Here is a 15371-nt window from a genome sequence, read left to right as displayed (position 1 = left end):
GAGGCAAAATATATAAATAAATACACTCCGAGTTAACCCATGGCACCCATTCAGATTGCTAGATGCCTGATGAGGCTGATAATTATCTCAAACACAACAAGATTAGCACACAGCAAACAAGCTAGATGCCCATCTATTGTATTACTATTGTTAGTTAAAATAATTTATAACTAACAATAGTAATACAATAGACTCCGAGTAAACTCATGGCACCCACTGCGATCGCTAGATGCCAGGTGATGATGTTGATGATGATGATGATGGTTGTTGTTATTGCTGACAATACTAATACAATAGACTCTGAGTTCACCAGTGTCGCCCATTATTATTACAGTAAACTCTGAGTTAATCCAAGTCACCCGGGGGTTGGGTGGTTACTTACTTACTTACTCAGGTGATCCCTTGTAGCTTGAGGATGATGGTCCTCCGAGTGAGGTGTCTTGGCAGTGGGTCCGCAGGTGGCAGCAGAGCCCCTCTCCCAATCCACATGTTCTCCTGCAGTGAGGACATTGGTTTCCAAGTGGAAGGCGGTCCCAGTCAGGTTTGGCTTGATGCGCCATCCTCTTGGCACGTTTCTCCCTCCATTTGTGCCTCTTCGAATTCTGCAGCACTGATGGTCACAGCTGACCTCCAGCCACAGTGCTGAAGGGCCAGGGCTTCCCAGTTCTTGGTGTCTGGGAATTGGTAGGTGCTGCATAAATAGAGTTTCTTGACGCTTGAGCGCATCGATTAAAAAAGGCCCAAGTCATACTATGGCTTAGTACGACTTGATAATACTGAAATTCAGTCACTAAAAGCAAAGGAAGACGAATAAATACAAATATAACGTAGGGTTTACTGTACTATAACACATATTTCATAATATATTGAGGATTCTAACTTTTTAAATTTCAAATCCATGGGTTGGTTGTATCTTCTCCTGCCTTCTCACCTTCTCTCCTGGTCTTCATGTATTCTTTCCCAGTTCTTCTTCAACGGAATTTCAACTGAATTTTTCATAGCAGATTATGTTTCACATTAAATCTTTTTCTTAAATTATTTATTATTAATATTTTCCAAGAAAGTTCTACAATATTCATTTAGGTTGTTAGTAGACGAGTGTTTATCTTGTTTTTTAATTGCCATGCTCTCTCTCTCTCTGTATTTACATTGAATCTATTTCCCATCGACGTGTCTTGGGGTCAAAAGCTCTTCTGACTTAACCACAATCGCTCAAGAGGACAATACTCTTATCGTCCAGAATTTTCCCTGATGGCTCCGAAAGGACGGTCTCTCCAACAAGAACAAGAACAACATCTTTCGATCCCACTTTTCTCCCCCCAAGGGACCCAGAGCAGCTTCCAACATACTAAGTACAGTGCAAAACAGCCCAACTTCTTGAATAACCAACCTGGACACAGCATATGATTTGGGGGAATCCACAGACATGCTGGACCACTCTCACAACCACCATGTCAGACAAGAAGCAGGTGGACAATTTCAACAGAAGGAGGAAACCATGAAAATGAACACAATCTGGCTACCGCTGTTAAAAACACCAGAATGAAGACAGTAAATAGCAACACTCAGAAGACAGGGAATTCCAGATAGGAAACAATCAGGACCAGCTAACACCTCCCAACAAAGGATTCCGCAGGCAGCAACCAGCCAGGCTTTGAAGCTGCAAGCCTATTCAATGCTAATCAAGGTGGCCAATGGCAACATTCACACTTGCCTCCAACAGACAAGAGTTCTTTGTCCCACCCTGGACATCATTCCACAGATATCTATCTATCCACATAATAAAAGTATGTGTGTATGTGGCGGAGGAGCCCACTTACGCAGACAGCCTCCCACCTCCACAAGCAGGCTATAGTTCCAAGTGCTGAGAAGCCTCCAAAGGCACTCCCTCCACTGACACTGCAGGTTATAGGGAGCGCCGTGAACACGTAGCCCAACCCCTGGCCATGTCCTCCCCAAACACCAAACACCCAAGGAATGCTTTCATTTGGCGACTATTTCATCCTAGATGTTCTGTTTTTTCCTCCAGACCAGACATCCCAGGGTTCCTTTCTCTCTCCAAATTTACACGAGCCTATCTACAGCCTCTCACTTCACCCTTTCCTACCCATTCCTATGACACGCAGCGGACAGGAATTGATCAGCAAGTGAACAAGAGGATTTAGAGGAGTTCACCTACATCCAGAGAGCATTGTGAACACAACCATCAACGGATCTGAACCATACTTGCCATGGATTATGGGATTTGCAGTACCTTCACTCAGTTCTAGAGACCACTCCAACCCTCATGAATGAAGGACCTGCATCAAATTTGATACACAGACTCCCCGTGATCCACTATACATCCTGGTGTGGTTTGGGGGAGGATGGGCCACGGGAAATGGGACATGCAGTACCTTCACACCATTCACCTCCCACAGCTGACTGCAACCCCCATGAATAATGGACCCCCTTGATACACAGACTTCCCATGATGAAGAGAACATACAGAGCCAAGATCCAGGACAACAGTACGAAGGCATGCCGTTATCTGCTCCCAACGACCTAGTCTTTTCCAGAACTCTTTCATTATAAGATCTCAGCTGCTCTCATTTCAAAAAGCTTTCACAGATCACCCCAGTAGTCTGTGGTGCTTTCGTTGAGGATAAGATCAGGTGAACCCCTTCAACATAGCTGCGATACTAAGAGGAGTCCTCTTCTGCGTGGGACCTGCCTGCGACAGCAATGAAGCCAGGCCACACAGACCGCTGTCCATGATAGAGAAAGCGTGGCAACCCTCCTCGTTACTTCCATTCTCCCACTCTTTGCCTGCCTGTGGAGGGATGGGACTCTTGTCTGGGGGATTTTCTAAATAGCAGAACAAGTCATCTCAAAGGGAGGCCTCTTCCTCCAGCCGTGTGTGGGTCCCTTCATGGGAATGCAGACAGTCATTCCGACTGAAGCTCTTTCCACATTCCATGCATTGATGTGGCGTCTCCCCAGTGTGGGTCCTTTGATGGGAACGCAGCTGTCCACTCCAACTGAAGCTCTTTCCACATTCCATGCATTGATAGGGTTTCTCCCCTGTGTGGGTCCTTTGATGGGAACGCAGATTTTCACTCCGACTGAAGCTCTTTCCACATTCCATGCACTGATGTGGCTTCTCTCCTGTGTGGGTCTTTTGATGGGAACGCAGGTGTCCACTCCAACTGAAGCTCTTTCCACATTCTATGCATTGATACGGCTTCTCTCCTGTGTGAGTCCTTTGATGGGAACGCAGGTGTCCACTCAGACTGAAGCTCTTTCCACATTCTATGCATTGATACGGCTTCTCTCCTGTGTGAATCCTTTGATGGGAACGGAGCTGTCCACTCCAACTGAAGTCCTTTCCACATTCCATGCATTGATATGGTTTCTCCCCTGTGTGGGTCCTTCGATGGGAACGAAGCTCTTCACTCCGACTGAAGCTTTTTCCACACTCCATGCATTGATAGGGTTTCTCCCCTGTGTGGGTTTTTTGATGGGAACGCAGATGTGTACTCCGACTGAAGCTCTTTCCACATTCCATGCATTTATATGGCTTCTCCTCTGTGTGGGTCCTTTGGTGGGAACGGAGCTCTCCACTCTGAATGAAGCTCTTTCCACATTCCATACACTGATATGGTTTCTCCCCTGTGTGGGTCCTCTGATGGGAACGTAACTGTCCACTGTGACTGAAGCTTTTCCCACATTCCATGCATTGATACGGCTTTTCCCCTGTGTGCGTCCTTTGATGGGAACGCAGATTTCCACTACGGCTGAAGCACTTTCCGCATTCTATGCATTGATGTGGCTTCTCTTCTGTGTGGGTCCTGTGGTGGGAACTGAGATGTCCACTCAAACTGAAACTCTTTCCACATTCCATGCATTGATATGGCTTCTCTCCTGTGTGGGTCCTTTGATGGGAATGCAGCTTTCCACTCTGACTGAAGCTCTTTCCACATTCCATGCATTGATATGGCTTCTCCCCGGTGTGGGTCCTTTGATGGGAACGCAGATTTGTACTCTGACTGAAGCTCTTTCCACATTCCATGCACTGATGTGGCTTCTCCCCTGTATGGGTCCTTTGATGGGAACGCAGCTGTCCACTCCAACTGAAGCTCTTTCCACACTCCATGCATTGAAATGGCTTCTCCCCTGTGTGGGTCCTTTGATGGGAACGCAGATGTCCACTCCAACTGAAGCTCTTTCCACATTCCATGCACTCATATGGCTTCTCCCCTGTGTGGGTTCTTTGATGGGAATTCAGGTATCCACTCCATCTGAAGCTTTTTCCACATTCCATGCATTGATACGGCTTCTCCCCTGTGTGGGTCTTTTGATGAGAACGTAGCTGTCCACTCTGACCGAAACTCTTTCCACATTCCATGCATTGATGTGGCTTCTCTCCTGTGTGAATTTGTTGATGCTTAGTAAGAGAACTTCTCCACATGAAACATTTCCCACAGTCCATACAGTTGTGTAGCTTCTCCCATATATGTGATGTGGAGCAGGGATGAAGATTTTCCATTATTTTTTATTTATCATTCAAATATTATGCCAGAAGTTCACAGGTATGAACTCCTGGACAGCACAGGATTTCCTCTTCTCGGTCTTCGTACTGCCCTAGCCTTCTGCTCTCTTTCCCAAACCCATTTTTAACAGCACAATTTTCCTTTTCCTCCAAGTATTGGAAGTATTGAAATGTCTTTCTCCTACTTATTCCTATTTCTTGCCAGAGCAGAGACCCTTCATTTCAATTCTAAGATATCCCTAGGGCAAAGCTCTCACTGGGTCTTCTTCATAAGCTTCGTTCCGAGGTTACCTGCCAGACAAATGAGAGGAAAAGTAGACTTATTAATCTATCCCTTCCTCTCTCAATACTCAAATAGCCACCCTCTCCACATTTCCTCTCCCAATATCCAAGTTGGCTGCCCTTTCCCAATACCAAAGATGGCCAACTTATATTCTTTCAATATTCAAGATGGCCACCCTCTCCATGTATCCTTCATCCTCCTAATATCCAAGATTAATAATAATAATAATAATAATAATAGTATTTATACTCCACCACCATTTCCCAGAGGGACTTGAGGCGGCCCACAAAACATTTAAAGGTGCAAACATGCAATATACAAAAAGTGCAAAGAGAACAAGACCCAACATAAACATGACACCCCCCCCCCCCCAATTAATATCAATAATACGCAACAACAGCTGCAAAATAAGTTCTTGAATTCCTAGCATGGTCAAAAGCTTGTTTAAAAAGCCATGTCTTCAGTTGTAAAAAAAAGCCATGTTTGCCAGTCTGGCTCAGCTTACTTGTTCGAACAGATCTCCCCCTGTGATCCCCTCAGATATTGAGATCTTCTGGGCAGGCCCTGTCACAAGAAATTCAATGTGCAGATTTGACAAATATGAATTTAATATTATGTGTGGGAATGAATGGAAGAATGGAAGGATGTATGAATGGAGCTAATAATTTTGGAAACACCATTATAATATTAAGGCCTGCCATGACTAACGACCTGCTTGCTGCTTTGCGATTGAGACCTGATAACGAGATCTGAAGAGGAAACTCTGATAAGAATTGGGACAGTGATAACAGAAATGTTTGCAACATTCCTTATGTTAAGAAGGAAGTCAACATAAGATCAACACCAATCAAGAATCTGGCCAGGAAACCGAGATGGATCCAGGATGGAAGACATCTATCATTCATTTTGGGATGACATCAACAGAATATTCCTATGAAAGACTCAGTCTAATAATGCTCAAAGTGTGACAGACAGAGACGCTGTTCACCCGCTATGCTCTGCTCCATGGGAAGGAGAGAGAGAGTAACTAAGGAGAGTGTCAGAAATGGTCTGGGAAAGCACGATTCTGGTCACTTTGGGGCTTCCTTCTCAAGGGAAGAGGAAGAAGTGCGCTTTTGGAGTCTTGGATTTTGCGCAGGGAATCAGGTTCTGCTGTAGGGAAAACAGAGACCTGGTCCTTGGTATTGTTCTTAGGGAAAGAAGTTTTGGCATTTCGGCGTTTTGAAGTTTTGGCGTTATGGAAGTTTTGGAACTATATGTTGGCAGGCTGCAGGAAAGCAGGGTCTGGCCTAAGAGGTGCTTCTCCAAGGAGGGAGAAAGGATATAGAATCATAGAATCAAAGACTCGGAAGAGACCTCATGGGCCATCCAGTCCAACCCCATTCTGCCAAGAAGCAGGAATATTGCATTCAAATCACCCCTGACAGATGGCCATACAGACTCTGTTTAAAAGCTTCCAAAGAAGGAGCCACCACCACACTCCGGGGCAGAGAGTTCCACTGCTGAACGGCTCTCACAATCAGGAAGTTCTTCCTCATGATCAGATGGAATCTCCTCTCTTATAGTTTGAAGCCATTGTTCTGCATCCTAGTCTCCAGGGAAGCAGAAAATAAGCTTGCTCCTTCCTCCTCCCTGTGGCTTCCTCTCACATATTTATACATGGGTATCATATCTCCTCTCAGCCTTCTCTTCTTCAGGCTAAACATGCCCAGCTCCTGAAGCCGCTCCTCATAGGGCTTGTTCTCCAGACCCTTGAACATTTTAGTCGCTCTCCTCTGGACACATTCCAGCTTAGAGTCAATATCTCTCTTGAATTGTGGTGCCCAGAATTGGACACAATATTCCAGGTGTGGTCTAACCAGAGCAGAATAGAGGGGTAGCATTACTTCCCTGGATCTAGACACTAGGCTCCTCTTGATGCAGGCCAAAATCCCATTGGCTTTTTTTGCCACCACATCACATTGTTGGCTCATGTTTACCTTCCTGTTCACGAGGACTCCAAGATCTTTTTCACACGTACTGCTCTCAAGCCAGACGTCCCCCATTCTGTATCTTTGCATTTCGTTTTTTCTGCCTAAGTGGAGTATCTTGCATTTGTCCCTGTTGAACTTCATTTTATTAGTTTTGGCCCATCATCTCTCTAATCTGTCAAGATAGTTTTGAATCCTGCTCCTGTTCTCTGGAGTATTGGCTCTCCCTCCCAATTTGGCAATACTTGAATGCCTGAGGATGAATGTGCGTACATGTGTATGAATGTTGAGTCAAAATGTAATTCCCCTTTGTTTGTTTGTTAACCAATGTAATTGTAAATCCAATGTAGTTGCACAGAATCTGTATGTCTACATGTCCAATGTCATTCTTTGTCTAAATGTTTTTCTGTAATCTGATATACCTTCTCACACTGGACATTGCAATAAAAAGAACCTACGCTTCAAAGTTATTGAAAAGTCATTCGTGACAGCCCTGCCTTCGCAGCTATGACTGGTGGGGGCTTCTCAGTGGTGGCCCCTCGGCCCCAAATCGTGCCCATCCTGCTTAGTTCCCAATAACAGGTTCCCATCTAGGCCCATACCAGTGCCCACCCCACCTAGTTCCCAGTAATGTGCTTCAATCTAGGCCTGCATCGGCTCTCTGTCCCACCCCCTTCACAGGTGCAACTGGTGAGGACGTGGGACAGGGCCTTCCTTCTCAGTGGTGGCCCCTCAGCTGTGGAACTCCCTCTCCAGTGAGATCATACTGCCCCCTCCCTCCTGGCTTTTGGAAAAATGGTGAAAACTTGACTATGTAATCAGGGGTTTGAGTAGTGCAACACAGAATTGACGTGCAGCAACATGAAGGATGACCATGGTTTTAGGTATATGGTTTATGTATTCATGTTTTTGTGGATGTTTCATGTGTTTTATTTCATATACTTTGTATTGCAATGTGGCCCTGAAGTGGCAAACCTGGATGTCGCTCTGAGTTTCCATCGGGGTGAGAAGAGCAATGGATCTGGACCAAACTTGGCCCACGTTCCCAAAATGCCCACATTTGAATACTGGATGAGTTTGGGAGAGATAAACCTTGATTTACAGGAGTTGTAGTTCACCTACAACCAGAGAAATTGTGAAGCCCACCGACAATGGACCTGGATCAAACTTGGCACACAGAAGCCCCATGACCACCTGAACTTACTGGAGGGGTTTGAGGGGAACTGACTCACCATGGCGGGAGCTGTAGTTCATCCTGCAGCCAGAGACCCCATGGATCTCACCAATGATGCATCTAGAGAGCAAACTTGCCCAACATGACAAACTTTAACCCATGATGGGGTTTCTCGGGGTTAACCTGGCATGATGTGAGTTGTAGTTCACCCACAACCTTATGCATTTTATTTTTTAAAAAATGACTTTTCCACCAGGACGTGAAGTGGCTCATGGGGAGTCTATGTGCCAAGCTTGGTCCTGATCAATCATGCGTGGGGTGTTGCTGTAGTCTGTGGGAGCCAAAATGGGTGAAGGTACTTCAAATCCTATCATCCATGGTCCCGCCTTCCCCAAACTTCACCAGGACATGAGGTGTGTCATGGGAGGCTTGTGTGCAAAGTTCGGTCCAGGTCTGTCATTTGTGGGAGTTGCAGTGGTCTCAGGAAGTAAGTGAAGGTACTGCAAGTCCCATCATCCATGGTCAATCATCCAAACTGCACCAAGTCTTAAAGGGGCCACGGGGGCTCTGTGTGCCAAGTTTGGTCCTGATCTGTCATTGGTGGGGGTCACAGTGGTGTTTTGGAGCTGAAGTGATTGAAATCCTCCCCAAACCCTGTCAGTACTTACAGTTGGCCATGTTGGGTCTGTGTGCCAAGTTTGGTCCAGATCTGTCATCGGCTGGGCAGCGCAGAGCATTGTGTCCTCCATCTCTGAGGCCAAGAAAGATCAGTGGATCAAGTTGATCACAGAGGTCGACATGGGCAGGAGCAGCCAGAAGGCGTGGAGGCTGCTGAGACGGCTGAGCAACGATCCCTCACAAACTAATACCCATGCCAACATAAAGGCAGATCAGATAGCACACCAACTCTTGAAGAATGGGAAACCCAACCTTGCCACCAAAGTAGGAAAGAAACCAATAGCCAGACAACCAGAGATTGAGAACAATAACCTCCATGAACCTTTTACATCTAATGAATTGGACATGGCTCTCAACAAATGTAAGAATGGCAAAGCAGCTGGCTTGGATGATCTACGGATGGAACAAATCAAGAACTTTGGTCCAAAAGCAAGGCGCTGGCTGCTGGAGCTGATGAACAACTGCACTGCATCCTGTCAGATCCCCAAAATATGGAGGAAAGCAAGAGTCATCGCCATCTTGAAGCCAGGCAAAGACCGTAATGACCCAAAAAGCTACAGACCAATCTCCCTGTTGTGCCACCTCTACAAAGTTCTGGAGAGACTTATTTTGCATAGAATTATGGAAAATATAGACCCCTGTCTGATCCCACAGCAAGCTGGCTTCAGAAAAGGCAAAAGCTGCACATCGCAAGTGCTGAACCTGACTCAGCACATAGAAGATGGCTTTGAAAGGCAGCAGATCACAGGAGCTGTCTTCATAGACTTGTCAGCAGCCTATGATACTGTGAACCACCGCCTCCTCCTGAGAAAAATGTATAGTATCACAAAGGACGACCACCTCACCCGCCTCATAGGAAACCTGCTACAAAACAGGAGCTTTTTTGTTGAGTTCCAGGGCCAGAGAAGCAGATGGCGGAAACAGAAGAATGGCCTGCCTCAGGGGAGCGTGCTTGCTCCATCCATGTTCAACATCTACACAAATGACCAGCCACTGCCAGAAGGGACAGAGAGTTTCATCTATGCTGATGATCGTGCCATTACTGCTCAAGCAGGGAGCTTTGAGATGGTAGAACAGAAGCTCTCCGAAGCTCTAGGCACTCTTACTGCCTATTACAGGGAAAACCATCTGATCCCTAATCCATCTAAAACACAGACATGCGCCTTTCACCTTAAGAACAGACAAGCATCCCGAGCTCTGAGGATTACCTGGGAAGGAATCCCACTGGAGCATTGCAGCGCACCAAAATCCCTGGGAGGAGTCACTCTGGACCGTGCCCTGACCTACAAGAAGCACTGCCTGAACATCAAACAAAAAGTGGGCGCTAGAAACAACATCATACGAAAGCTGACTGGCACAACCTGGGGATCACAACCAGACACAGTGAAGACATCTGCCCTTGCGCTATGCTACTCTGCTGCTGAGTATGCATGCCCAGTGTGGAACACATCTCACCACACTAAAACAGTAGATGTGGCTCTTAACGAGACATGCCGCATTATCACAGGGTGTCTGCGACCCACACCACTGGAGAAATTACACTGCTTAGCCGGTATTGCACCACCTGACATCCGCCGGGAAGTAGCAGCCAATAGTGAAAGGACCAAGGCAGAGACATCTCCAGCTCATCCCCTGTTTGGGTATCAGCCAGCACGTCAACGACTTAAATCAAGACATAGTTTTCTTAGATCTACAGAGACACTCGCTGGAACACCCCAGCAAGCGAGAGTCCAAAAGTGGCAGGCCCAAACCCAGCACCTCAATTCATGGGTGATACCAGATGAGAGACTCCCCCCTGGGCACTCAGAAGACTGGGCGACTTGGAAGGCGCTGAACAGATTGCGCTCTGGCACCACGAGATGCAGAGCCAATCTTAAGAAATGGGGCTACAGGGTGGAATCCTCGGCATGCGAGTGCGGAGAAGAACAAACCATTGACCACCTGCTGCAATGCACCCTGAGCCCTGCCACATGCACGATGGAGGACCTTCTTGCGGCAACCCCAGAGGCACTCCAAGTGGCCAGATACTGGTCAAAGGACATTTAACCAAATACCAAATTTGCAAAATCTGTATGGTTTTTTTTTCTTTCTTCTTTTTCCTTTTCTTTTTAATCTCTGTGTTTGTTTTGCTCTGTTAGAATTGTAATACAATAGTTGCTGATGACACGATAAATAAAAAAAAATCGGCTGGGCTCAGTGCTCTCTGCATAAGGGTGAACTACAACTCCCAAAATCGAGGCCAATTCTCAAAAAACCCAGCAGTATGTTCACTTGGTCGTGGGGCTTCTCTGTGCCAAGTTTGGTCCCAATCCATTGTTGGTGGAATTCAGTTTCTCTGGATGCAGCTGAACTATTTATTATTATTATTATTCATTATTATCAATATATATTTATCTATTAACAAATTGTTTTATTATATTAATGTTATTCTTATATTAGTTTTATATTATTATATTATTACGACTGTGTTATTATTTTAAATATATTATGTTATATTGTATTATTTTGTTATTTATCATTTTTTATAATTTCATGTGATGTATTATTTCTATTATATTTTATTTTATTGTTATTTTATGTCATTATTGCTATTTATGATATTACTTTACTTATGACTGTCCCCTCTCTCTCTCTTGTGGGGTTCCTCCTCAGGGGGCCATTCTCTCCCCTCTCTTGTTTAACATCTCTATGCGACCACTTGCTCAGCTGGTTCGAGGTTTTGGGCTGGAGTGTGACCAGTACGCCGATGACACTCAGCTGGTGCTGAAGATGGAAGGCCGACCGGACTCTGGACCTGATTCCTTCCATGAGTGCCTCGAGGCCGTGACTGGATGGCTGCGTGCCAGCAGGTTGAGGGTGAATCCAGCAAAGACGGAGATCCTATGGCTGGGTGGATCAGGCAGTGGGGACATCCATCTGCCCACCCTGGATGGCGAGGCCTTACGCCCGTCATCATTGGTCAAGAGTCTGGGAGTCCTTTTGGACCCTCTACTGACAATGGAGGCCCAGGTCTCCGCCGTGAGCAGAACCGCCTTCTTTCTTCCACCTGCGGCAGGCTAGACGGCTGGCCCCTCCCTGTCCAGGGACGACCTAGCTACGGTGATCCAGGCCACGGTCATCTCAAGACTGGACTACTGTAACGCCCTCTACATTGGCCTCCCTCTGTCGGTGATTCAGAAGCTCAAGTTGGTACAAAACGCAGCTGCTCGGCTTCTTGCGGGAATTCCGATGAGATGCCACATAACACCAATCTTACTACAGCTGCACTGGTTGCCCATTGAGCACCGGATCGCTTTCAAAGTGATGGTACTCACCTTTAAGGCCTTGCATGGTCTGGGGCCGATGGACCTGAGGGATCGTCTCACCCCCTCCCAACCCCAGAGATCCCTCCGTTCTGAGGACCAAGATCTGTTGGAAGTCCCCAGTGTCAAGACCTTGCATCTCACAGCAACCAGGCGCAGAGCCTTCACAGCAGTGGCACCATCGCTCTGGAACGCTCTGCCACCTGAAATCCGAGCCTTGTGGGACTTGTCAGCTTTCCGCAGGGCATGGAAGACATCCCTGTCTCGACAGGCCTTTGACTTTTGATATTGCTGTTTTTAAATTGCTTTTAAATTGTGTTAGATTTTAGCCTGTTCTTGTAAGCTGCTCCGAGCCCCAGGGGAGTGGCCGCATAGAAGTCCAAATAATAAATAAATAAAACTGTTTATATATTACTATATTTAACTATATTATTTATTATTTTATGTCATTATTGTTATGTCATTATCTTAATATTATTTTATGTTATTTATCATACTATTTGTAGGGAGCCCCCGGTGGGTGGCACAGTGGGTTCAACCCCCCCTGTGCCAGCTGGACTGAAGACCGACAGGTCGCAGGTTCAAATCCGGGGAGAGGCGGATGAGCTCCCTCTGTCAGCTCCAGCTCCTCATGCAAAGGGGACGTGAGAGAAGCCTCCCTCCCTCCCACAAGGATGATACAAACATCATTACACCGGGATTGTGGCGCAGCTGGCTGAGTGTCAGCTGCATTAAGATCACTCTGACCAAAAGGTCATGAGTTCGAAGCCAGCCCGGGCTGGAGTGGGTGTCCAGCCATTGTGTAGCCCGTTGTCGACCTTTGCAACTCGAAAGACAATTGCATCTGTCAAGTAGGAAAATAAGGCACCACCTTGTGTGGGAGGCTAAATTTAACTAATTTATGAGGCCATAAAGAAAACTCCGGGGAATGTGGAATGCGGAAGAACTTCATCGGTGTCGTTGATGGACGATGAAAAGCAGCAGCTCCCCTGGCGGCCAGAAAAAAAAAGTTAAATAGCCTTGGTGTATTTGTGTGTTAAATGTTGTTTGTCAAACTGGCATTGAATGTTTGCCATATATGTGTTGACTGTAATCCGCCCTGAGTCCCCTGCGGGGTGAGAAGGGCGGAATATAAGAACTGTAAATAAATAAATAAATCAAATCACCCGGGCAATGTCCCCTGGGCAACGTCCTTGCAGACGGCCAGTTCTCTCACACCAGAAGCGACTTGCAGTTTCTCAAGATGCTCCTGGCACGACATGAAAAAGCACTCTCTGTTATTGTTTATCTGGTTATTTTATGCCATTTATGATGACATCCATGGCAATTCTAAAATCCTACTATTGTTATTATACCACAAATACAGAAACCGAGTGCTGTAACTCTCTCCGGCCGGGCCGCCTCACCTGCGCCTTCCTTCCTTCCTTCCTTCCTTCCTTCCTTCCTCCTCCTCTCCGCCGCCATTGAGGAACTCCCTCTCCCTCCCGGAAGTGGCCCCGCCTTCTCCGGAAGTGAGCGCGGCGCCCGGCTGCTAGGAAGCGGAGGCCCCTCGCTCGACTTCCGCCCTGCCCCAAGATGGCGCCCGGAGGCGGGACTTCCGCCCTCCGAGAAGGGAATCCCAGGCACGGCCCAGAATAAGTATCTCGTGTCTTGTGTTCTTATTATTATTACTATTTTGCAGTTTCATTTAAAGAGTCATCGTTCTCTATTTTTCTATATAGATAAATCTTTACTTATTGGGTATTTTGAAAGGCTCAATCAGGGACGGAAGGCGACCCCCCCGTTAACCCCCCTCCCCCCCCTTTGTGCCGGCGGGACTGGAGACCACGGGCAGGCCGCAGGTTCGAACCCGGGGCGAGCGCGGGTGAGCTCCCTCTGTCAGCTCCAGCTCCTCATGCAAAGGGGACAGGAGAGCAGCCTCCCTCCCACAAGGGGGGTGAAACATCAGAAACACCCCCTGGGCAATGTCCCCTGGGCAACGTCCTTGCAGGCGGCCAGTTCTCTCACACCAGAAGCGACTTGCAGTTTCTCAAGACGCTCCTGACTCGACAAAAAAAAAGAGACTGAAGGCGAGAAAGTATATTTATATTTACATTAATTCCAGGATTGTTCTGGCCTTCTGGACACATTCCAGCTTGTCAATACCACAGTTCAAGAGAGATATTGACTCTAAGCTGGAATACTGTGTCCAGAGGAGAGCGACTAAAATGATCCAGGGTCTGGAGAACAAGCCCTATGAGGAGCGGCTTAAGGAGCTGGGCATGTTTAGCCTGAAGAAGAAGGCGGAGAGGAGACATGATGAGGGCCATGGATAAATACGTGAGAGGAAGTCATAGGGAGGAGGAGGAGGGAGCAAGCTTGTTTTCCGATTCCCTGGAGACTAGGACGCAAGGGAACAATGGCTTCAAACTGATGCCGAGCATCCCCCCCCCCCAAGTCTGCTTGCTTGCTTTGAACTGCAAGCCACCTCCATTTCCACAAACTTTCTCCAGAACCATGGGACTCCAAGTTTTCAATTAAAATCAGTTCCTCTATTAAATATACTTGGGATGTGGGACAAAGATGGGGTTTTGTTGCCATGAAATGCTTATGATTTGAATGTATGTATCTTGCTGTGTAGTATGGTCTATTCCCCCTTTTCCCCTTAACCCTTGCCCCACAAATGATGTGACCAGGAACTGCCTGAGGGAGAACCTCTGCATCTCCCAAGACTCGCCTTTGATTAATTCCCCCTGCATGGAACCATAGCCAGAATGGCCCCTCCCCATTCTCTGAGCATGTCTGATGGGATCAGGGGACTTATGGACGCTCGGAATAAAAAGATTGTATTTGCATAAGGCATCGTTGATCCCCCCTGAGGTCCGATGCCGAAATAGTCATTCATATCCCCCCCCCCCCAAAAGCTGCATCAGCTGGAGACATTTTTCCTTTGTTTCGCTGAGCACATGGCATTCCTTTGTCTGCAGATTCCTTTCCCAGATTCCTTTGTGCTCCCTCATCCCGCCCCCATTTCTCCTGATTGGCTGTCGCCACCATGTGACAGAGGTCTCCCCATTGGATCCTACAGACCACTGGAGCTTCCTGATTGGTACAGAGGCGCCAGGGGCGGGAGGGCTGCCTCCCAGGTGTCCGCCCATCACTCAATCACAGCGGGGAACATCAAGAGGAGCCGGGGCGGAAGGTTTGAACTCTGGGTTTTCAAAAATTGTATAAATATGCCTGCATCACTGTACTCCGCCATGCTTGTGGTGGAATGATCCCTGCAATTGCATCCTTTTCAGCTGAATCGCAGAAATAAACGCCTCGGTCACTGAACCTCTTCAGCCTCTGGTGAGATTAATTTTTAATATTTCTCGTTCTTTGGAGTGGCTTTCGCTGGCTGCTCACCGAGGTCAACGGACCCCTTTAGCGGTCTTCAGGGATCTCTCCCGCT

The 15371-nt window shown here is 47.1% G+C and overlaps 1 protein-coding gene across 1 annotated transcript; it reads right to left on the bottom strand.

Annotated features, from left to right (window-relative positions):
- Window positions 1-1078: 1078 nt before the first annotated feature.
- Window positions 1079-13409, bottom strand: LOC132777450 (zinc finger protein 420-like). The gene is made up of 2 exons (XM_067469611.1): window positions 13345-13409; window positions 1079-4822 (listed from the first exon to the last, which is right to left on the bottom strand). Exon 2 carries the CDS (start codon window positions 4526-4528, stop codon window positions 2870-2872), a length of 1659 nt encoding a protein of 552 aa, XP_067325712.1. The 5' UTR covers window positions 4529-4822; window positions 13345-13409; the 3' UTR covers window positions 1079-2869.
- Between the last annotated feature and the right edge of the window lie 1962 nt (window positions 13410-15371).

The sequence above is a fragment of the Anolis sagrei genome, chromosome 6 (assembly GCF_037176765.1).
Source record: "Anolis sagrei isolate rAnoSag1 chromosome 6, rAnoSag1.mat, whole genome shotgun sequence".
NCBI lineage: Eukaryota > Metazoa > Chordata > Lepidosauria > Squamata > Dactyloidae > Anolis > Anolis sagrei.
Note: the sequence above shows the minus strand (reverse complement) of the source record. Positions and strands in the feature narration are given on the sequence as shown.

Excerpts from the sequence above, each read along its gene's own strand:
- LOC132777450 (XM_067469611.1), bottom strand. The coding sequence starts at position 4,528 with ATGGAAAATCTTCATCCCTGCTCCACATCACATATATGGGAGAAGCTA.